The sequence below is a fragment of the Oryctolagus cuniculus genome, chromosome 6 (genome assembly GCF_051225735.1).
Source record: "Oryctolagus cuniculus isolate XC-2025 breed Fujian yellow rabbit chromosome 6, ASM5122573v1, whole genome shotgun sequence".
Taxonomy (NCBI): Eukaryota; Metazoa; Chordata; class Mammalia; order Lagomorpha; family Leporidae; genus Oryctolagus; species Oryctolagus cuniculus.
In genome coordinates, this window is record NC_142872.1 from 56417185 (window position 1) to 56439763 (window position 22579).

The 22579-nt window shown below is 47.4% G+C and overlaps 1 protein-coding gene across 15 annotated transcripts in view; it reads left to right on the forward strand.

The window, feature by feature from the left end:
- Positions 1-22579, forward strand: part of TENM2 (teneurin transmembrane protein 2) — a 1297938-nt gene that overhangs the window by 1237621 nt on the left and 37738 nt on the right. For 12 of the 15 annotated variants that reach the window (XM_051844423.3, XM_051844432.3, XM_051844433.3 and 9 more), the window contains 6 exons: positions 3603-3746; positions 4133-4382; positions 14317-14337; positions 17303-17535; positions 18750-18904; positions 20042-20916. In XM_051844423.3, coding sequence (XP_051700383.1) covers positions 3603-3746; positions 4133-4382; positions 14317-14337; positions 17303-17535; positions 18750-18904; positions 20042-20916 — 1678 coding nt within the window. The remainder of the gene's footprint in view (positions 1-3602; positions 3747-4132; positions 4383-14316; positions 14338-17302; positions 17536-18749; positions 18905-20041; positions 20917-22579) is intronic. The other 3 variants (XM_051844428.3, XM_070076400.2, XM_089335057.1) reach the window with 1 other exon arrangement.

Below are 22579 nucleotides of genomic sequence, written 5' to 3' on the forward strand. Positions count from 1 at the left end.
AATTTGGGTACCAGTTCATGTCCCAGCTGCTCCACTTCCAATCTGGCTTCCTGCTAATGGCCTGGGGAAAGCAGTGGAAGATGGCTCAAGTGCTTGGGCCTCTGACACACACATAGGTGATCCCAGTGAAGCTACTGGTTTCTGGCTTCAGCCTGGCACAGACTGGCAGTTATGGCCATCTGGGGAATGAGCAAGCGGATGGAAGATCTCTCTCTCTCTCTCTCTCTCTCTCTCTCTCTGTTGCTCCCTCTCTCACTGTAATTCTACTCTCAAATAAGTCTTTAAATATATATGTGTGTGTGTATGTGTATATATATATATATATATATATATTAGTGCTTTGAATTAAGATCCAAACAAGATCCACAATTGGTTGGTTTCTATAGCATTTTTTCCAGTTTTTCTTTTTTTACTTGGGTTACGTTATAGAATCTTTGACCAAAATATAATACTTGTACAATTTTATGAGACTCCCTGCAATATTTCAATACCTACACAACATAAACCACACAAACTAGCCTTTCCATGTCCTTTTTTCTTTCTGTAATCTTTTTTCTTTAATTTCTATTTATTTATTTGAGAAACACAGAGAGAAAGAGCATTTCCATCCACTGTTTTACTCCCCAAATGCCCAAAAGAGCCTGGCTGGACTAGGCCAAAGCCAGGAGCCAGGAACTCAATCCAGGTCTCCAACATGGGGACAGGATCCCAGTTACCTGCTGACTCCCAGGGTGCATACCAGCAGAAAGCTGGCAGCAGGAGCCGGAGCCAGGATCAGCCACTCTGATAATGGTCTGCAGGTGCCTCAGTTGGCAACTACACCACTAGGCCGAATGCCCACCCTTTTTTCTATATTCTTAGTGTGTGCTCCATCTCTCTCTCTTTCCCACCTCTCTTTCTCTCCCATTTTTTGACTTTGACAGTTTATCTATTGAAGGAACAGGACTTTTTGCCTATAGAATTATTCTCCTAAATCTGTATATATGAAATACATGAAATTTGTTCACCTTTTGATAAATTTTTAAATATTGTTATAAAAAATTCTCGATAGTGTGTTTTCTTTTTTCTGTTTTGTTTTCTGATTACATCCTTGTTGCTATTTAACATAATCCTCCATCCCTGTTACCTCCTATAATTGACAATTGCATCTTGAGGCATTATTGTGTGCTGTTTTGATTTATGTTTTGGGCAGGACAAGTCAGAGTGTATTGTGTTCTTCCAAAAGGAGGCACCTGATGCCAGGCTTGGCATCTTTTAGTGATTCCAACAGCCATAAAGGATTATTGCCTAGTTTTCTGACATTATTAGAGGTTGCATAATGACACATTATTCCTGTCATTGCTGCTTCGTCTATTAACTGGAATATGTTTATACAGAGATACTTTAAGTACTTGATTAATTGAGGTATAGTTCAAATAAGAAAGGATAAATGCTCATTTCTCTTTATTTACTACATTTTCAATATAATGACTTGGTCTATCCTCCATTGGTGGCAAATTTAATATTTTTTTCTCCAGCGGGAACTTATCTTTTTATTATTAAAGCAGACTTTACAATGCATTTGGGGGAAATATCACATTTTTTGAGATTTATTTATGTATTTGAAAAGGAGAAGGGGAGGGAGATCTTCCATCCGCTGGTTCACTCCCCAAATAGCTGCAAAGGCTGTGGCTGGGCCAGACTGAAGCCAGGAGCCTGACCCATGTCCATCCTGGTCTCCCACATGGGTGGCAGGGGCCCAAGTACTTGGGCCATCTTCCACTGCCTTCACAGGCACATTAGCAGGGAGCTGGATGAGAAGCAGAGCAGCTGGGACTCAAAGTAACACTCCAGTATGGCATGTCAGTATTGCAGGTGACAGTTTAGCTCACTGCCCTACAGTGCCTGCCCCATACTTTTATTTTATTGATGAAAAAAGAAAGTGTGTGTGTGTGTGTATGTATGTGTGTGTGTGTGTGTGTGTATCAGGTATCATCTATTTTTTAAATATCATACGAACTCATGGATTCAGATATGTCTAGTCTGTTTCTATCCATTGAAGTTAATATCCTTACTAATAGCCAAATGACCCCATCTTTGGTCCATAAGAACCTCTTCAAATGAACTCTCAAATCCGTTTGACTTGACCCTCGTAGATTCTGATTCTTTCTTTGCTATCCAGTATGACAAAATGGCCCGGCCTTGTCTTGTTCATTTCTTGCTCAAGCCATTTCTTCAAGGAACCCTTATTCCTTTTCATGAGAAATAATATATTAAGGCCACGAGCTGGGCACAAGTAATTCTCTCTGCTCCTGGGTTGGTCATCATTTCTTGGTATTTTCAGAGGACAAGCTAGGAAATATGTGGGGTTTTCTTTTTAAGATAAAATGCAGCCTCCATTCATATCGACACTTCTATATTTCAGTATTTTTAAAAAGCTGCAGAGAATCCCCAAAGGTGACACACATAGTTAAGAGTTTAATGTAGTAGGAACAGCAATAATAACAATTTCTTGTGTTGCTACAGCAGCGATCCAATTAAAAATGTATGCGGCTCAGCATCCCGCCTCCTCCAGCCTCACCACATCTCTCTGAGAGACTGAGGCTTTCCTTACCCTGTTTTACGTGTGGGGAAAGGGAACCCAAAGACAGGGTGAGCAAGTGAGACAGAGGAGACTGCCTCGTCTCCCATCTGTGCACTTGGCAGATGCAGAGTTTTCACAAGGAGATTGACTCTACAGATAACTCACTACCTAGCCTCTCTTTGTGCTTGGCTCTCCTGGCGCTCTCTGTAATCTTGAGTGAACACACACTGTCCCTCAGTGTCCATAGAGGTTTGGTTCCAACACTCCTCCCCACGGATACCAAAATCCTCAGGTGCTCAAGTCCCTTATATAAAATGGCAAAGTATTTGCACAGAACTACACACATCCTCCCACATACTTTGAACCATCTCTAGGTGGCTTCTCATACTTAATACAATGGAGATGCTGTGGAAGTCATTGTGACAGTCTTGTCTGGGGAACAATGACTAGGAAAAATGTCCATATATGTTCAGTACGGTGTGGTCTTTTTGTCGAATATTCTCTGTGGTTGCTGGACCCCACAGGTGCAGAGCGCTAAGTGTCCAAAGTACCTTCCCAGGCACAAGCTGTTGCTCCCAGAATCTCCTTGTCAGGGAACTGCCAAACTTCCAAAGAGCTTTCTCCTAGGGAGTGAAAATGAACAACAAACTAGAATCAATTCATGCCACGGACAGCAGGCTGCAACAGTGTCCTATCCATCCCTCAATGAGACGCAGACAGTGTTAAGTTTTTAAAGGATCCTTTTCCCTCTGTGTCACCAGTGTCATTTTAGAAAGCTGCTTGGTCATTGGGAAGGTCTTTCCCTCCCCCAGCAGAGCATGACTGTGCAGTTTTTCAAGGCTGAGTTCAGCTCAAAATCTGAATTTCAGATTGTGGAATCATAAGCAGAAAAGCAATCAGCCCGCCTCTTGGAGTGAGTTTTTGGCACAGAATCTGTATTGCTGGGAACGTGTGTCTCTCTTCTTGCTGGAGCACTCTGGAGTAATCAAGTCAACTGTCTTCGTTCTCCCACCCTGTCCCACCCCCTTGTGTCCGCCAGTGTCTGTCGGGTTTGAGTACGAGACTTGCCCCAGCCTCATCCTGTGGGAGAAAAGAACAGCCCTTCTTCAAGGATTTGAGCTGGACCCTTCCAACCTCGGTGGCTGGTCCCTGGACAGACACCACATCCTCAATGTCAAAAGTGGTACGTGAGCCCCTCCCTCTTCCCAAACACAGCCTTGCCTCTTCTCTGGAACCTTCTCTCCTTCCTTGGCACCCGAGTGGCAGTCATTTCTCAACAAGTGCCTGAAATATTGAAGACTCATGGGCTGGTTTGTCCGGAGGATCGACCCTATCATCCCTCGCAGTTCTTGAGTTACCCGTCACGTGGGATCTTTCCCAGTACCATGGCTTGAGCTCTGTGGGGCTTGGCCTCCCCTTGCAGCTGTCTCAGCAGACACAGAAATCAGTTTGAGGTTTTCTAATTTTTCTCCTTTCTCTGTCACTCCCCTCACCATCACATTCATTGGCCAATACAAGTGTCCTCCACAGAGGGCTGTGGTAACCACTCCCTTTTACACTTCCTCCCAGGAATCCTACACAAAGGCACTGGGGAAAACCAGTTTCTGACCCAGCAGCCCGCCATTATCACCAGCATCATGGGCAACGGCCGCCGCCGAAGCATCTCCTGTCCCAGCTGCAATGGCCTTGCTGAAGGCAACAAGCTGCTGGCCCCAGTGGCTCTGGCTGTCGGAGTCGACGGGAGCCTCTTTGTCGGTGACTTCAATTACATCCGGCGCATCTTTCCCTCTCGAAATGTGACCAGCATCTTGGAGTTACGGTAAATAACCACACAGGGAACCTTATGTGCACTCTTGCACCCAACTGCTGCTGAGCTTCCCTGGGTAAATGATGGCCACCATTGGGTTTCTCCAGGGAATATGTAAGCCCCTGTCAGCCCAACCTAGGTGCCGAATCAAGGATTTGGGGAAATGCTTTGTGTGTCTGGAAATCACCGTACACACACTTGATGCTATCATCAACAACCGGTTTCCAAAGAGAGGTACTAGAAAAGGCCTCACAAATTGTTATATCGAAAAGCTCTGTAGAAGGTGCTGATGCACATCAAAGTTTGAGAACCACTGATGTGCACTGATTAATTTACAGGTTTGTATTGAGCCCTCTCTGTGCTAGCTCTCTATCAGTTCTCTGGGTCTTTGCATGTTCACTAGCATACGACTTAACATCACTGCATACACCTTGCTAGGTCATTTCTGGCCACCCCTTGTAGATTCCTCCTGGCCATTGCTGAAGTATGAAGTCGACTCCTCTGTGCTGGGAAAATATTGACCAGTCAAATCTCTTGGAAATCTTCAACCCAGAGGAAGATCTATAAATAGAGAAAAAAGTTTCCAAATAAGCAGGAAATTTTCATTCAACCAATATTTGGTGAATGTTAGTTCATGCCATGGGCTGTCTGGCTAGGGAAAAAATAAGTAGGTGTTCAACAAGAGCCCCAGGAGTTATGATAGGGAGCTTCAAACTAAATCATCTGGACAAATTTTTTTTTAAAAAAACATACTTTCAAGTAACATTAAATGCTTCAAGGAATATCTAACAAGGTCAAAAACAGGTGCAATGGGGCAAGAGAACAAGGATAAAGAGGGACTGCATAAGCTAAAGTAGTCACGGAAACCTTGCCTGCTAGGTAACACTTGAGCTAGGCCCCAAATGACTAGGTTGGCCATGAGAACACTTGGGGGAAAGCATTCCAGGCAGAGACACATTCAGACAAAGCCCTCATACCAACTCACCACCTGGCTCATGGAAAGGAGTGGCAGAAGTCTAGTATGACTGGTGAGCTCAGGGAGAGTTCTCCGAGGAAGCCAGAGGGGTTGGGAGAGGCCCAACGCTCAAGAATCTTGCCGACCATGTACCTAAGTGTTGATTGTGTTCTTATTGCAACGGGCAGCCATTGGAGGTGAAGGATGAAGTTGATGAGATCTGGTTTGCAGAGGCAGGAAACCCCACAGGGAGGCTGCAGTTCTTGTCCAGGATTTGGGTGACAGTGACTTGGACTAGCATGGCTGTAGAAGACCTAGAGAGGAACCCTGATTGGGATGTATTTTCAAGGTAACTCTGACAGAATTTGCTGATGGATTAGGCACAGGGATAGGAGATGGGGAAGAAGAGAGAGGACAGGGAGGGAGGGAGGGAGAGAAGCAGGGAGGGGGGAGGGCAGGAGGGAGGAGAGAAGGGAGGGAGGGAGGGAGGGAGGGAAGAAGGAAGGATGGACATGAAGGAGGGTTCTGTCTAGGACTTTGACCTAAGCAGCTGAGTGGATAGTGGTACTTTCTGAAGCAGCCTCGACTACCACGTGAAAGGCTTAAAGGAAGCTACAGGTTGCACTTGTACTTTCGTATCTTTGAGGCCCCTTCTGGGAGTGAAAGTGCTAAGCTGACCACCAGCAACTGTGGCTGAGTGTCTCTGGGAGCCGAGACTGTGCCGGGCACTTGGGAGAAGTCAAAAGACAGCAGAAAACAGCCACACCTTCCTGAGCAGTTGCAGCCTCCGGGACCCAGGGGGCTTTGACAGAGCATGAGGGTGAGCCAGACCTGTGCTGGGCTCTCAGGTAACGAAGGGGGTGAGACAGTCTCAAAGGTGACTCGTGCAAGGGCGAGAAACCCTGAGTTAAAGAGGAGGAGAGCGCTCTCAATCTGTCAGGCCAACAGTGAAATTAACCACTTCTCCTAGGCTTCCCCATGCAGGTCCCCACCCCAAGATGATCTGTCCTTTGTTTTTAATCCTAGGGAAACCACCCTCTCTCAGGCTTCCTGTGGGCAATGGAGAGTCACACAGTCGAGGAAAGGGGCGGGTAGCACTGCTCTCCCTGGCTTACCAGATGAAAGGATGGGATCATTGAATCTGGCACTTGCAGTCACCCACATCTGGCTCTTCTTCCTTTGCCATGGTTCTCCCTACTCAAAGCCAAAAAGGCACATTCCCAACTTGACATGGGCCGCTCACTCTACTTAAAATACCCTCTCTACCTAGCCTACTTGCTCATGCCCACTTGTAAGGCCCAGGTTGAGGGTCCCCCTTCCATAAAGTCTGATCTCCCCCACAGAAAGATTCTTCCCCTCCCTTCAATAGTTTAACTCTGTGGTTTGCTGTTTGACGTGACAGGGCCTTCGGCCTTGTTCCTTTATTCCTGTGTCAGTCTCTAGGGCCCAAGTTTAGGGCTGGCACCTTGGTCATCTTTGGCTCTGGATGCCTGAGCAGTGCCCAGTCCATTCTCCATGCTCAGAATATGTTGCTTGAGTTAGATGGCCCATTGACCAATCTCTTCCTCTTGGTGGAAGGTCATGGATTTCATGTTTCTCAAGTGCCCACGGCCACAACATTAGTGGTATAAGCTCTCAGCCCAGTCGGAGCAAGACACCCCACACGCATATGGTGGCATGGAAGACTGCTGGAGGGAACATGTCTCCCAGTTCCCCTCGACAGCTCTATGTGATTTTTCTTTTTCTTTTTTTTTGCTTTTTAGCTACCTTTAGACTTGTTCTTGCTTTCATCAGGCAAGTACCCAGAGCCGATTAGAAGTTAAGCTTTTAAAAGAACACTGGTTTGATTCTTCTTTTCTTCCCACTACATACCTGAAAACAAAGGGCTGTCAATCCCCTCTCTTCAAAACAGCAACCAGCAAAGGGAGGGAGGAGAGAGGCAGAGACCTGTCTTGCTTATGTCTTTTCTGCATTGTGAGTTGGCAGCTGAATGATTCAATTTTGGGAGTCAGTGCCCATCCCGAGCTTGTGTACCCACCCCAGAGCTGAGCCTCAAAATTGGAATTCTATTTAAATGTTCCTCTGGTTCTCTCACCGTCTTCTCCCTTCCTCCTTCCTTGGCCTGTCCTCTATGTGGAGGGGCAGAGTCCTCATGCTTCAAGAAGCCTCTCTCTTAGGTAGAATGGTTTTCACCTTTATGTTCTCATTAGACCAACATTTAGGACATTTTCAACACCTGCTTCCCCAAAAAGCTTAGTATCCCACCTTTCATAGCCATTGCCCTTAGAGGAATCTCTGACTGCTAGCTTCAGGGACCTGGGTCCATCCATGGTCAAGCATCATGTGAGATTTAATCGGGACACAGGTGTGGTGATTGTTCTGGATTGCTGGTTTTGTCGTATTTTCTCTCTCGAGCCCCACCTTCCTAGCCTGACCGCTGGGGAGAGCATCTGCATTCTCGACTAAGCCCTCTAGAACAGAGCACATTTGTCAGTCACTGACATCTTAGGGTCAAGGCCTCTCTTGGAAAAATCCTTCCTCTCTCCCCATTGAGAGACTATCTTAGGAACTGGATGCCGATGTGAGGCAATAAATGATGACAGACTTAATTTTTAAATTCAAAATTATTTTTTCTAAACATAAAACTATATTACGGGCTGGCGCCGCGGCTCACTAGGCTAATCCTCCACCTTGCGGCACCGGCACACTGGGTTGTAGTCCCGGTTGGGGTGCCGGATTCTGTCCCGGTTGCCCCTCTTCCAGGTCAACTCTCTTCTGTGGCCCGGGAGTACAGTGGAGGATGGCCCAAGTGCTTGGGCCCTGCACCCCATGGGAGACCAGGAGAAGCACCTGGCTCCTGCCATCGGATCAGCGCGGTGTGCCGGCCGCAGTGCGCTGGCCGCGGCGGCCATTGGAGGGTGAACCAACGGCAAAGGAAGACCTTTCTCTCTCTCTTTCTCTCTCTCATTGTCCACTCTGCCTGTCAAAAAAAAAAAAAAAACTATATTACGATATTAAAGATTTTTTCCAACTGGAAGCTTCCGCTGCCACTTTTCCAGACTGCCATTCAGATGGTGCTTTTTGGGTGGGTCACAGGCATCGTTCTTTCAGGGAAGACCTTGAGATAATGCAATCATTCAAGCCGTGAGTGTTAGTGGGATGGTGAGAACCTAAGAGGAGGGCTCAGAGTGATAGAAATTAGAAGTAACCAATAGCAGGACTGGCTTTTCCTGAATGTCTCTGTAGATCAGAGCCCTCGTGGCAAGGCACAGAGTTAGGAAGGACTCTGAGGTTGCAGGTCAAGAATGCAGATGCTTTCCCTGGAGGTCAGGCTAGGAAGGTGGGGCTCGAGAGAGAAAATACGACAAAACCAGCAATCCAGAAAAATCACCACAACTGTGTCCCGATTAAATCTCACATGATGCTTGACCATGGATGGACCCAGGTTCCTGAAGCTAGCAGTCAGAGATTCCTCTAAGAAGGAAAAACAAAATTGTAGAATGCAAAATGAGAAATGAAACTGGCTATTAATTAGGATGAGAAAAGACATAAAAACAAATGGCAAATTTTTGAAAAGCCAACAGCTAATGCCAACGTCACAAAATCCCGATGAATAACCTAACATGTTTGATTGACTAACTCCTATTATGTGACCATGATGCTTGCTTTCCTACAGTCTTTGGCTACACATGCTTTGATTGTCTTTCCACATGGTCATTATTTTGTCATCTCATTATCTACAGAAAAAAATAGAGAGCCATTCAATATTTCTTCCAGTATGGCTCATCAAAATTTCTTTCAGATTATTGCTAAATTACAAAACTTCCATGTTCACACTTGATTGTTGGGGATGTGTTGTAAGATAAGAGTTACCAAATTTGAGAAAACTTCAATCAAATTTCCTTTGTCATGTTTCTGGGCATTTCAGATTCTTGTACCTTAAGTAATCTGAAGATTTTTTGAATTTATGCTCAGTAGCTAGTTTGTCACTGATGTCCTCGGAATAGTGAATTCCACTTTAAGCATCACTCCCAGCAATGATGCTTGTGGGGAGCAACTCAGACTAGACTAAGTTACTGGAATTAAGACTTATTCTATGCATCTGCTCTCCCACAATATGGCGCTGGGAGAGGAGGAAACAGCTTCTACCCAGCTGCCTCCAGTTCAACCAATAAACAGCAGGACCTGCTCCTGATTGGAGGAGAGCAGCGTACTCGGCGTGTGGGTAGCAGAGTTGGGATTGGTGGAAGAGGACTATAAAGGAGGAGAGAGACAACATGCACCAGGAACATCTATCCGAATAACACCTGTGCAGCCCCCGAGAGAGCCGGCCGGAGGTGTGCCGCTCCCCCGCGGAAGTGGGGAAAGTGGCTAGGGGGAACCGCCCTTCCACGGAGGTGGAAGGGTCGGTAGCCAACCCAGGGAGGGCCGAGCAGACAAAAGAACAACGCAGGGTCCTGTGTCGTTCCTCCATGAAGAGGGGGAGCGACATAATGGTGCCGTGACTCGGATAGGAAACCTAGGAGGGACTCGGATAGGAAACCTAGGAGGGAAGAAGTGGGAAGAAGTGGGAAAATACTGGAGAGAGAGACTAGCGAAGAGCCTAGGGAAAGCCGGACGGAAAAGGTGCCGGAAGAAGCTATTGAAAGCCTAGGCGGCCGGCGCCGCGGCTCACTAGGCTAATCCTCTGCCTAGCGGCGCCGGCACACCAGGTTCTAGTCCCGGTTGGGGCGCCGGATTCTGTCCCGGTTGCCCCTCTTCCAGGCCAGCCCTCTGCTGTGGCCAGGGAGTGCAGTGGAGGATGGCCCAAGTGCTTGGGCCCTGCACCCCATGGGAGACCAGGAGAAGCACCTGGCTCCTGGCTCCTGCCATCGGATCAGCGCGGTGCGCCGGCCACAGCGCGCTGGCCGCGGCGGCCATTGGAGGGTGAACCAACGGCAAAGGAAGACCTTTCTCTCTGTCTCTCTCTCTCACTGTCCACTCTGCCTGTAAAAAAAAAAAAAAAAAAAAAAAAAAAAAAAAAAAAAAAAAAGCCTAGGCATAGACTTGGATATGGACTGTGGGAAAGAAGTTAGGAGAAATCTCTAAGATTGAAAGCGAAAGTGAAAGCTAGAACAAACAGACTCGGACACAGACTGTGGGGAGAAGCCAGGAGAAATGAGAGGGGAATATTGTTGGAAGAAAAGTTAGGGAAACATACCGGGTAGAGAAAAATATGTTGGGGAGGATGAAGCCGCGGGGTCAGGCTGAGGCGGAGACGAAAGCTACCTTGGGATTCGTCGAGTCAGCCCGGGGAATAAGGGGCAAAAAGTTAAAACCAGAAGCGGAAACGTAAGCCAGGTTGGAATCCGTCAGATTAGCCCAGGGAGCAAAAGACGGGAAGCCAAACCGTAAGGTGGAAACGTAAGCTATAGGTTGAATTCGCCAGGTTAGCCCGGGGAACTTAGATTGAATACCGGTGGCGGAAACGTAAGCTATGCTGTGTGATTCGCAGAAGCTGCCGCGCGCAGAGAGAGCGCGCGGGGCACTAACGGGGAGAGTACCTGGGGCGCTAATAGAACGCGGGGCTGGCGCGAAGGCTGTGGTGCGGGCGCAAAGGGCGCGGAGACTGCGGAGCTTGCGCGGAGCCGGGAAGCCGCGCAGATGCGAGAAGCACGGGCTGAAGCAGCGTAGAGCCGGGAAGCCGCTGCGAGGCGCCGAGAAGCAGCCTCGGGGCGGGCGCCGGGATGCCGCAGGGATGAGAGAAACAGAAGTTTAGAAGTAAAATGAGAGAAATAGGAATACTGGCAGATAGAAGTAAAATAGGAGAAACAGGAATGCCCGGAGATAGAGAAATAGAGAAAAATAAGGCCTCCCCACAACACGGCAATGAGAGAGCTTGGATTCGGTCTGTCTGATTGGTAAGACGATAAGCATCTGTGGGCAGCTGCAGGTCACCAAAGACAGGCACGTTATCAACACCAATAAGTCTCCCCACAATACGGCAATGAGAAGGCTTGGATTCGGTTTGCCTGATTGGTAGGGCCTGTAAGCACCTGCAGGCAGTTCTAGCAGAGCAGAGCATGCGCTGCAGGGCACCGAACACAGGCACGCATCAGCGCCTAAAAACCTCCTCACAACATGGCGAAGAGAGGACCCGGATTCGGTTTGCCTGGTTGGTAGGCTTGCAAGCACCTGTGGGCAACTCTAGCAAGCACAGCAGAGTGTGTGCCGCGGGGCACCGAAGACAGGCGTGTATCAACGCCAAAAATAAAAAGAAAGGGGGATCTGTGGGGAGCAACTCTGACTAGACTAAGTTACTGGAATTAAGACTTATTCTATGCATCTGCTCTCCCACAATATGGCGCTGAGAAGGGAGAAACAGCTTCTACACAGCTGCCTCCAGTTCAACCAATAAACAGCAGGACCTGCTCCTGATTGGAGGAGGGCAGCGTACTCGGCTTGTGGGTAGCAGAGTTGGGATTGGTGGAAGAGGACTATAAAGGAGGAGAGAGACAACATGCACCAGGAACATCTATCTGAATAACACCTGTGCAGCCCCCGAGAGAGCCAGCCGGCGGTGTGCCGCTCCCCCGCGGAAGTGGGGAATGTGGCAGGGGGAACTGCCCTTCCACGGAGGTGGAAGGGTCGGTAGCCAACCCAGGGAGGGCCGAGCAGACAAAAGAACAACGCAGGGTCCTGTGTCGTTCCTCCATGAAGAGGGGGAGCGACAATGCTAAATCAGCACAGTAGGACAGCAGCATTCCTGAAAGCTATTTCTATACCAGAGTGACAAGCAGTTATTTAACTAGATGCTGAGGGCACTATAAGCCACATGAGCATGACCCCAGAAACCAAACTAAATGTGCCCCCAACTCAATCCCACTTCGGTCAGAATGAATACAATACTCGGGCCACTCCAACTCCACCTACTCAAGGGAGAAATGGACAGAGGGCATTGGAATGGTCAAAGACATGAGTCCCAGATGATGGTAGCTTTGTCATCCTGGGAAGGACCCGAGGTTCGGGAGTTCATCCACGACAGGGTGTGCCCAGCACTAAGGGAAGCAACCTCATTCTTTGCTTCCTTCCCTCAAGAACCCATGTTCCCAGTCTCTGCTCTCTCCTGTGCTCTCAACTAAGTGTCTGCAAGTCATATCCTGTTCACAGAGATGTGAGCCAGAAAAGTACACAACTATAAATCACAGGACAACATGAGGCCAGCGCTGGGAGACAGGCTGAGATGGCTGGGAGAGACCCCTGAGGCTCCAAAGAGGAGTCATTGAGACTCTGTGGTGTGAAGAGCTAATCTATCTCAATTCTTAAGGCTGAGACACCACATTTTCCTCAAAGGGTACACCTGAAGGGTCTGTGTTTCTGAGGCCATGCACATGAAGCCTATAAGTAGGGCATCTGTGCTCATCTGCATAGACTGACTCAGTGGTGCTATTATTTTGGTTTGTTTCCTGCTAAGCACTAGCCTGCTAATGATCCTGGACTGGAATAGCAGTGACATCAGCCCTTCTCCGAAAACCCTGTCTTTATGACCATTCAGACTCTACACTCTCCTATGGCTTGATCCCCCACTCCTGCCCTTCTTCCCCCCAGCATAGATACTATATTAATCAACTTAAAGCAGGCGTTCTTAGGAAAAAAGTAGGTCAGGTCTGTAGACCCAAATCCCATCCAGTCTTTTCACAAAATCTTGACTAAAAAAAAAAGTGGAATTGATATTGCAATAATTAAGAGCCAAATATGTCTACCACTGGTGGCAGATAACATTTCACTTTCATTAAGCAATATAAAATAGACGCGAGAATTCCCGGCTGCCACCCTGACACACCAGGCTCTGCAGAATGAATCTTAAATTGCACTATGTCAGTCAGAGCTCAGGAGTTATCAGCATCATTTAATTAACTTTTTTTTGCAAAAACTAACATGTTGGAATAAAATATAAAAATGTAATCCCTGTGCAAACCCAACACTAATGATGGCCCCCGGCAGAGGCCTGCACTACACCTAAACAGGAATCAGGGCACTAAACTCTCTTTGTCCCTTTTCTGAAGCCTCCCCCTCCATGAGAAGTGACAGAAGGGTCAGGGGCTCCTTCTTAGCCTAGAAGCCTCAGCAAAGGGGAGCACTTCTCCCTACTTCCAGCCCCTCAGTAATGTTGACTTTTAGCCACTTTTGTATTACAATTGAAATGTCTTTTTGTTGTTAAAAGAAAAATCATCCCAACTAGTTCTCCAAAAAGGAATCCCCATTCCTTTTTGGAATTCTTTTTTTGAACAAGAGGATGTTATGGTTGTAAATTTCATTAAGGTTTATTGTTGTAGTATTGAGTGTTACCTGTGAGGAAAACAATGCATGATTGGGGTCCCACGTGTGCCAGTGAGGTAGGGATGAGGAAGGTTTTGTGGAGCTGGGATAGGAAATGGTTCAAACTCCCAGGGTTCAACAGGACCATTATGAAACTGCAAGTGAGCATGGGCAGGGACTCTCTGTGTGCTGTTACTGACTCTACCATGTAATAACTGGTGTCATACAGGTGGGGGAGGTGTCATAGTGCCTCCCACACCCAAGGCAGACATGGCAAACGCGTCACGGTGCTCTCTACAGCTAAGCTGGAATCTGGCTTCAGAATTTTCCTACCACTACCCTTCCAGGAACCATTGCAAGGCCATAGGTGTTGGCATTCAAGATGTCCCCTGGTCACCACCCCTTCATTAGCCAGCAGTCCTGTTTCACCTGTTGCCACCTGTGTCATGTGTCAGCCACGTTGTGATCAGAGAATCCGAGCATTCTTGTCCAGATTTTCCAATGGCCAGGAGGAGTCCAAAATCAAGGGTACCTCCCAAGTAATTGAGCCAAGAGCTCTCAGAAGGAAAAAACAGAAAAAGTCTGCCTTTTCTGGGCCCCTTTATACGAGAAACGGAAATGTTATGTTTGCTTTATCATCAATTCTTCAGCTAACTGTTTGTTCTTTTTTCCTTCTGTTTTCTTTCTATAAAGAAATAAAGAGTTTAAACATAGGTAAGATGAAGAACTCTTTCCCATATAATTTGATATAGTTCGTTTGCTTCCTTGTGTTTGTTTCTTTGTTTTGTGCTTCTTGTGTAATGTTGTATATTTTTATGTACCAAATATAGTAACTTTTTTATGTGCTAATTGTGTGTTGTGGATATGATAAGCTTTAGCAATTATGAAATGCAGTCAAAAAGCAACCAAATAAGCTGACAGTAATTAGAATTTCCAGGAGATGCAAGTGCAAGATAATGAACCCACGATGAACTTTTATCCCAACTGCTCAGTGTGGTCCATAATTGGGCTAAACAGTTGAGGCAAACTTCTGGCTTTTGTAAATGCTGGACTGGGTTCACAAAAGCTTTAATGAACTGGAAACGGGTCAAAAACTCATTTTCAACTCATTAATGATTTTTTTCCCCTGGATGTATGGTCATTTAAACAAAAAAAAAGCAAGTTAATTGCCAATCTGCTGGTCAGAATGAATCCAGCAGTCAGATGCATAGAGAATTTTCATGGAGTTAAATCACTTTTTAGTGGTATAAAGGTTGTAGACCAAGTATTTTTTGTCTAAATGGCCTTTGTCATTCCATTGATCCAAGACTGTCATTTCAAACCATGCTGGTACAATACCCATATAAAGTGTCCAACACATACGTGTGCCTACACATATCCACCATACAGAAACAGCTGCAGCGTGAGTGATCCCAAGAAAAAATGACCTTATTCGTATTGGAAAATGAGAAGAAAACAAACAGTTTCTGCCACTCCTTGAAGGAATTCTCCTCACTCCATTCCATGGAACATGGGAGGGCTTTCTTTATGGTGTTCAGTCAAAATTAGGTGAAGATTAAAATCCTTATGAGATCACCACCCTCCGTGGAAAGGCCACACTTGGGCAGAGGCCTCTTCCTCTGCCCTTTTGTTCTTGTATATCCCAAAATTGCCTCATTGTAGGCACCCCATTAGAACAACAACAACAACAACAACAACAAAAGCACAAGTGCCCTGGAAGGACAGCATCCCTCCAAGGAGCTCACTGCCCACTTTGGTGCTGCCACAGCCACAGTTGTGGAAGCAGAGCTCTCCGTCTGCCCTGAGCCTTCCGTAAGGTTCTTGGTTGGAGCAGGTATGATGTCATGGGGGAAAATGGTCTCTCCCAGTAAGAGCTGACCTCACACACTCAACTGGCCGCTTTTCTGCCAGAGATTTTGAAAAGCCTCCTTGAATGGGGCTCCCTAGAAAGTCCAGAATTAATTATCCTGCCCATAGATAGGCACAGATGTGAGATGCCTTGCTCCTTCTGTTGATCATGCCAGCCACTGTTCATTGAGTAAGAGTGCAGCATCTAATTAAAAAATTGCATGATTTTTTCCCTTTCTGCTGTAATTTGTTTTGCATTTATGGATATTGTCTAATGACTTAATAGCCAGTAAAGAAAAAAATTAAGACAAAGGGGAAAAAATGAAAGAATGGAGCCAAGGTATCCTACTCTTTCCAACTAGTTATGTAGGCTGAAATTCTAGAAAAGACCTTGATTTCTGGTTCAGTTCTATCTCTAAACAGCAAGCTGAGCAGAAGCTGGAATTAAAGATGGTCTTAACTCACAAAGTGTTCCTAAAAATAACCTCTAGCTCTTGTTTCCCTTAAATCAGGGAAGAACCCAAATAGTAGTGCTTTAATTAGTGATTTACCAACTAATGTCTATAGGACAAATGCATCCAACACTATCATCAGCCTCACCTTCCCATCACCTCTCTCACTCCCTCTCTTCCCATCCTTCCAACTTACAGTGGAAAAAATAGCAAGGGGTGGGGGAAGCCTGTGCTTGTGACGCTAAAACCTATTCTACCACCCTGAAACAGGAGGCAGTCACCACCTGCCTCCGGGAGGCAGTGAATTCACTTTAACAGGAGTCTCCCCTGTAACAGGAGCATGCACACCATTCTGCTTCCAGCCTCCAATGAGGACATACCACAAAGGGAAGAACTGGAGGGATTTGAGCCAGAAGGAACATTACTGATAACGCAATCTGGTTTTTTTTTTTCCACTTCCCAAATAAGAAAGCAGAGATCCAATGTAGCTAGAGATGTACCTTAGGCCATAGGCTGGGTCAGAGTTGAGTTTAGAGTTTGAGTCAGTGCTCAAAGTCTTATCCTGCCCTATATAGTCCCACAGAGGAGAGCTGTATGCATGGGATATTCCAGGTCCCTGAGTTTTACGCCTTCCTAGTGTGTTTGACACACACAACGGTATTCATCGCTACTGTGGCTTAGGGTCCTGGCAGGTCTTAGCTCACTCCTATGACCTCACTGTTAGCCAAGGCTTAAAACCTGCATCTCCTTCCTCAGTAATTCCTATTCCTTAGGTGATACCAGCAAGATATCCACCTGTCTTCACAGTAAATGCCAGATTTATTCATATCTGCACTAAAGAACAGTAGTTAGATCTAAGGCTAAGGAACGGGGCTGGCTCTGGGGAGCTTCCCATGACAAAGTTAGGCGAATTCCACATTGCCCCGATATTAATGATCTGGCATCTTGGAGGCATTGAGTAGAAAGAGAACATTGTCAAATGGGCATGTTCCTTGTCCCACTTGAGAATATACTAAGCCCATTGGGAGGAATAAAGGATGCTGACACACACAGGCTGTAAGTACTGAGCAACTGTCCTGCTCATGGAACTGGAAGCAGGGTGGGGCTTTCTGTACCAGCTAAATGAATCCACGGTCTTTTAGCATGATGAGAAACAATGAATTCCATGATAGCATCAGGCACTTAAGTCCAATTAGAAGCAGCTAAGAGCCATGATATGTTGGAACATTAAGTTGTGATGTTAGTGTCTTTCCAGTTCGCTAAAGTGGAAAGACACTAGAGAAGGTAAGAGTCTTGCTAGGATTTTTGTCATCGCGTTGATCCAGCAGGCCAGCTGCATAGCCCGCTCCTCATTTCTCTCTGTGCTTCCTCTACTCAAGCAACAACCCAGCGCATAAGTACTACTTGGCTGTGGACCCCGTGTCTGGCTCGCTCTACGTCTCTGACACCAACAGTCGCCGCATCTACCGTGTCAAGTCTCTGAGTGGAGCCAAAGACTTGGCTGGGAATTCGGAAGTCGTGGCAGGGACCGGCGAGCAGTGTCTGCCCTTCGATGAAGCCCGTTGCGGGGACGGAGGGAAGGCCGTGGACGCGACCCTGATGAGCCCGCGAGGTAAAAAGTCCACAAAGAAGGAGACCCCCCCCCCAAGCCCAGACTGGGCTTGCCACAGACTTGACTTTCTTTATCCCAGCCCTGAGCGAAGCCCAACAACTGCAGGAACAGCTTTTCCTCCCATAAGTTAACTCTGAGAGATTGCTGTCGTGTGTGGGTGATGTAAAAGGGAAAATGATTTATGTAAAGTAAACTTTATCACCCACGTACACTGCACATGCAAAGAGGAGCTGGCTTGTGCCTGGCAATCTCTGGCTGCTGCCAGCAGTGAGAGCCAGAAAAAGTGTGCACCCCTTGGCCTCGAGTGCTAGCAGGACAGGCTGGATGCTGAACAGGGTGGCCTCCAGCCACCCGTCGGCTTTCACGTCAGACAGCAATGTACAGGAAGCCTAAAGCATGGTGCCTGGCATGCCATGACTACCTAACAGAACAGTGCGCTGAAGGGTTAAGGGTTAAGGGTTAAAGGATGGGGGGAGTCCTTGAAACTGATGGCTCTCTACTTGAAAGATCCTTATGGTTAAGGAGCAATCCTTTGAGGGTCTCATTTCTGTTAGCATTTTTAGCTGGTGTAAAAGCAGCCAGAAGCATGGATTAAGGGCACAAAGCCTTGTACTTGGGCAGTGACATGAAAAGGCAGAAGAGATAGAAGCCACTGTCTATGGCTTCCCAGCCCTTGCTGAGACAGGGGAAAGCTGGGGGCCGGAGTTCCCCTGGGGCCCTGAAGTGCTGATTGGAGTCAAGGCTTAATTGGGAGTGCTTTCTGGAGAATATATATTCAACTGGGAGTTGGTGGCTGCAAGAGTTATTGTTCTCAGCCTCGCTGTTGCAATCAGTGGTGAAGGGTGTTCAAGTAATTTACTCCCGACAATTTTTAGAGCAATGAACTTTGGAAATAACTTCTTTTCTATAGAGAGCGGGTGCATGGTTATTTTCTCATTCATTGTTTGCACCCTTGGTTCATTTGTAGTCCAAGGTACTTTCTTCAGCTGGAAGGCAGTGGGCGGAGATACAGCCAGCACCCCAGGAATTATGCAAATCTCAGTGCAGTGCCCAGGCGAAAGGGTCTTGCCTTGCTAGGCTGAGAACCATTGCTCTGAGGGTGATAATCCATGCCAAGAAGCAACCTGGGCTGAGCAGAGAATGTCCATTTCCACCTCCACCCCACAAACCCCACTCCTTGCCGAGTGACATGTTATCCTGCTTCTCTTGCTCAGGGATCGCAGTCGACAAGAATGGACTCATGTACTTCGTCGATGCCACTATGATCCGGAAGGTTGACCAGAACGGAATCATCTCCACCCTGCTGGGCTCCAACGACCTCACCGCTGTCCGGCCACTGAGCTGTGACTCTAGCATGGACGTAGCCCAGGTAGGACTCGCTTTCCTTTCCCATCACTGAGCAACACCTGGTTCTTGGCCTGAAGTTCTCACCTGCTTCGAAGCTTGGATTGGAAATGGCAGGGCAGGGGAGATCCAGATCCAGATCACAAGCTTGTTTGGCGAATGCCTGAGATGAACCACACAGTGAGATGGAATGGAACCTGTCAGATAGGGATAGGGGTGGGGAGGAGAGGGAAGTACTTCTCAGAAAAGTAGAGCTGGTGACACACTCCAGCCGTGGCAGATTACAGGGTAGGAGTTGCTGTGTAATTACCTCTCTTCTCCATCATTATTGCAGATTTGAGAACGCACCGTACAGTGTTATATGTCAATCAGAACTTCCCTGTTAATCTGAAATGATTGCATCCTCACTACATAAACCTTTGCTGTGTGTCGTAGTAACTGGAGCAGAGTGCGCCCCAGTCTTCCGCCACAGTGTGTGTTTAGTCAAAGCTCTCGCAGAGGCTTGCTCAGATGTGCAGCATTTGTTCTCAAACAACCTAGACTATACATCCGCGCTTCTCTTCAGCCCTTGGTCAACCTCATAAATTTCCGCTCAAATTCCACAACAAACTGACAACTTGCTATGCAGGGTTTTTTTTTTTTTTCCATTTTCTCAGAGGAGGACTGTGTTTGATTTGGTTCATTTTTTCAAGCAAATGCTGGAGTTGGCAGTTTTTCTGGCTCACCCGTGCTTTGGCTGCCCTTGAGCCACAGCTGCCTTCCAAGCCACATGGCTCCTTTTCGTGAACTAGGTAAAGGTGCCTCCTCAGGCGCATGCTTACTGAGCAGATTATGGGCTGGTCTTCACTGGCCCCTTGAGCAGTGAACTAGCTGTGCAAACATACACATATGATGGCTCTGTCCCTGGTGCCGTCATCATGAACTGGTGGCTTGCTGCAGCTAGGACAAATGATGCAGTAGGAAATGTTTGTTATGTGGTCTCTTCCCCATCGTGCACACATAGCATAGGCAGCGGGCAGCTGGTTGAATGGTGAGCATTTCTAGTACAGTATTTTCATAAAAAGCGAAACCTTTGTTTCCAAGTAACCAATATATGGGCCCTACAGTTACATGTTGGCTGTATAAGAGGCTGTCCTTTAACCTGATGCCATGTCATACACAGGTTCGCCTGGAATGGCCGACAGACCTTGCTGTCAACCCCATGGATAACTCCTTGTATGTTCTAGAGAACAATGTCATCCTACGCATCACTGAGAACCACCAAGTCAGCATCATTGCAGGACGCCCCATGCACTGCCAGGTGCCTGGCATTGACTACTCGCTCAGCAAACTAGCCATTCACTCTGCTCTGGAGTCAGCCAGTGCTATTGCCATTTCTCACACTGGGGTCCTGTATATCACTGAGACGGATGAGAAGAAGATTAACCGCCTGCGCCAGGTAACAACCAATGGGGAGATCTGCCTTTTAGCTGGGGCAGCCTCAGACTGCGACTGCAAAAACGATGTCAATTGCAACTGCTACTCAGGAGACGATGCCTACGCCACTGACGCCATCTTGAATTCCCCATCATCCTTAGCTGTAGCTCCCGACGGCACCATCTACATCGCAGACCTCGGCAATATTCGGATAAGGGCAGTCAGCAAGAACAAGCCCGTTCTTAATGCCTTCAACCAATACGAGGCTGCGTCCCCCGGAGAGCAGGAGTTGTATGTCTTCAATGCTGATGGCATCCACCAGTACACTGTGAGCCTGGTGACAGGGGAGTACTTATACAATTTCACGTATAGTGCTGACAACGATGTCACTGAGCTGATTGACAATAATGGAAACTCTCTGAAGATCCGTCGGGACAGCAGTGGCATGCCCCGCCACCTGCTCATGCCCGACAACCAGATCATCACCCTCACCGTTGGCACCAATGGGGGCCTCAAAGTTGTGTCCACACAAAACCTGGAACTTGGCCTCATGACCTATGATGGGAACACTGGGCTCCTAGCCACCAAGAGTGATGAAACAGGATGGACTACTTTCTATGAGTAAGTAGATTTGTAAAGTATCTCTGAAGGGCACTTACCCTGCCGTGGCTGATGTCAGGATTGGCTGGCCGTGTAGGCCTCAGAATTGCTTAGTCACATTGTCTGCCTGACTGGAATGATTTCTTGGGGTCTCGAGATAGTCATGTCCGCTCACCCTGACTCTTAAATGATTCGCTCTATTGAGTCTCTGATATTGAACATGTCCCTATAGCACTGGGAACTCCAGTTGTCTGCTTGCTGTTCAGATTTCAGGATATTGGACAGGCACAGCACCTGGGAGATAAACCCTTGATTAAGTTTGCTGATTATTCATGTTTGCCATGGGTGCGGAAATTAGAACCTAAAAGGCAAGATCCCAGTGGGGCTCATGTAATTTGCCAATAGGTCCAGCAACACACTTGATTGTACGGACAGGTAGATAAACTCTGAATTTCCTCTTTAGCAGAAGCAGATCAATACAGATAAAGTGGTAAGTATATTAAAAGATACAAGAGCTGGTCATATTTCCCTTAACAATTATCTCACACTTACCTCTCCTACCATTTGTTTTGCCCAAAAGTGGTTTTCCCTAGCTCCTGCAGGCAGCTCTTGGTCAAACTGCCTGCCGTTGCAGTTATTAACTAATGGGGTGCTGGTTGGAGGGAGCTGATCATTCCCCCCAGTACTGGTTGGGACTGGAATGGAATTGATGGGTCTGACTCCTTGGTGGTGAAGAATCACACTAACCTTTATGTAGTTGTATCCTTGCTTGCTTTATGTCTAGCTGAGGATTTAGTTAAGGAAGCGCTGTCACAGAGAGAGAACAGAAGACATTGTTGATCACTCCTACATCCAGGAATGCTCACCTCCCCTTTCTGTTCCAATGGGTTGGGAGAATGTAAAGGGGAGCTATTGCCATCTGCTGGAGATTTGCAGCATTGCCACCCTGCTTTCCCGGACTTGGACTTGACTTCTTTGAGCCAAGCAGCCTTTCTGAGGCTTCTGAAGTATTCTGACATCCTTCAAGACCTGGACTTGGTCAGACCTCTGGGGCCAATGGCTCTGCCCTTGAGAGCACCATCTGAGCACCATCCTTAGCTCTCACTCCAGCTAGGTTAAAGCTAAGCTTTAACCCAAACACCTGTTATTTCACCTTCCCTCTGGCAGTCTCACCTAAAGACCCTGTGCATTTAGAGATAATTTGTTAGAGCTCCTGAGTGGGGCAGAGGAGTGGATTACAGCCTTGGGGAGGCCAGCCTGCATTAGGCCTGGCTTGTAGACTGCAGTAAAGGGGCTCAACTGGGGCCAGCGTTGTGGCGTAGTGGGCAAACCCACTGCCTACAGTGCCAGCATCCCTTATGAGCACTGGTTTGTGTCGCAGCCACTCCATTTCTGATCCAGCTCCATGCTAATGGCCTGGGAAATGCAGTGGAAGATGGCCCAAGTGCCTGGGGCCCCTGCCACCCAAGTGAGAGACCTGGAGGAAGCTCTTGGCTCCTGGCTTTGCCCTCGCCCAGCCCTGGCCACTGTGGCCATCTAGGGAGTATACCAGCAGATAGAAAATCTCTCTCCCTCTCCCTCTCCCTCTCCCTCGCTCTCTCCCTCGCTCTCTCCCTCTCCCTCTCCCTCTCCCTCTCCCTCTCCCTCTCCCTCTCTCTCACGGTCTCTCCCTCTCTCTGTGTGT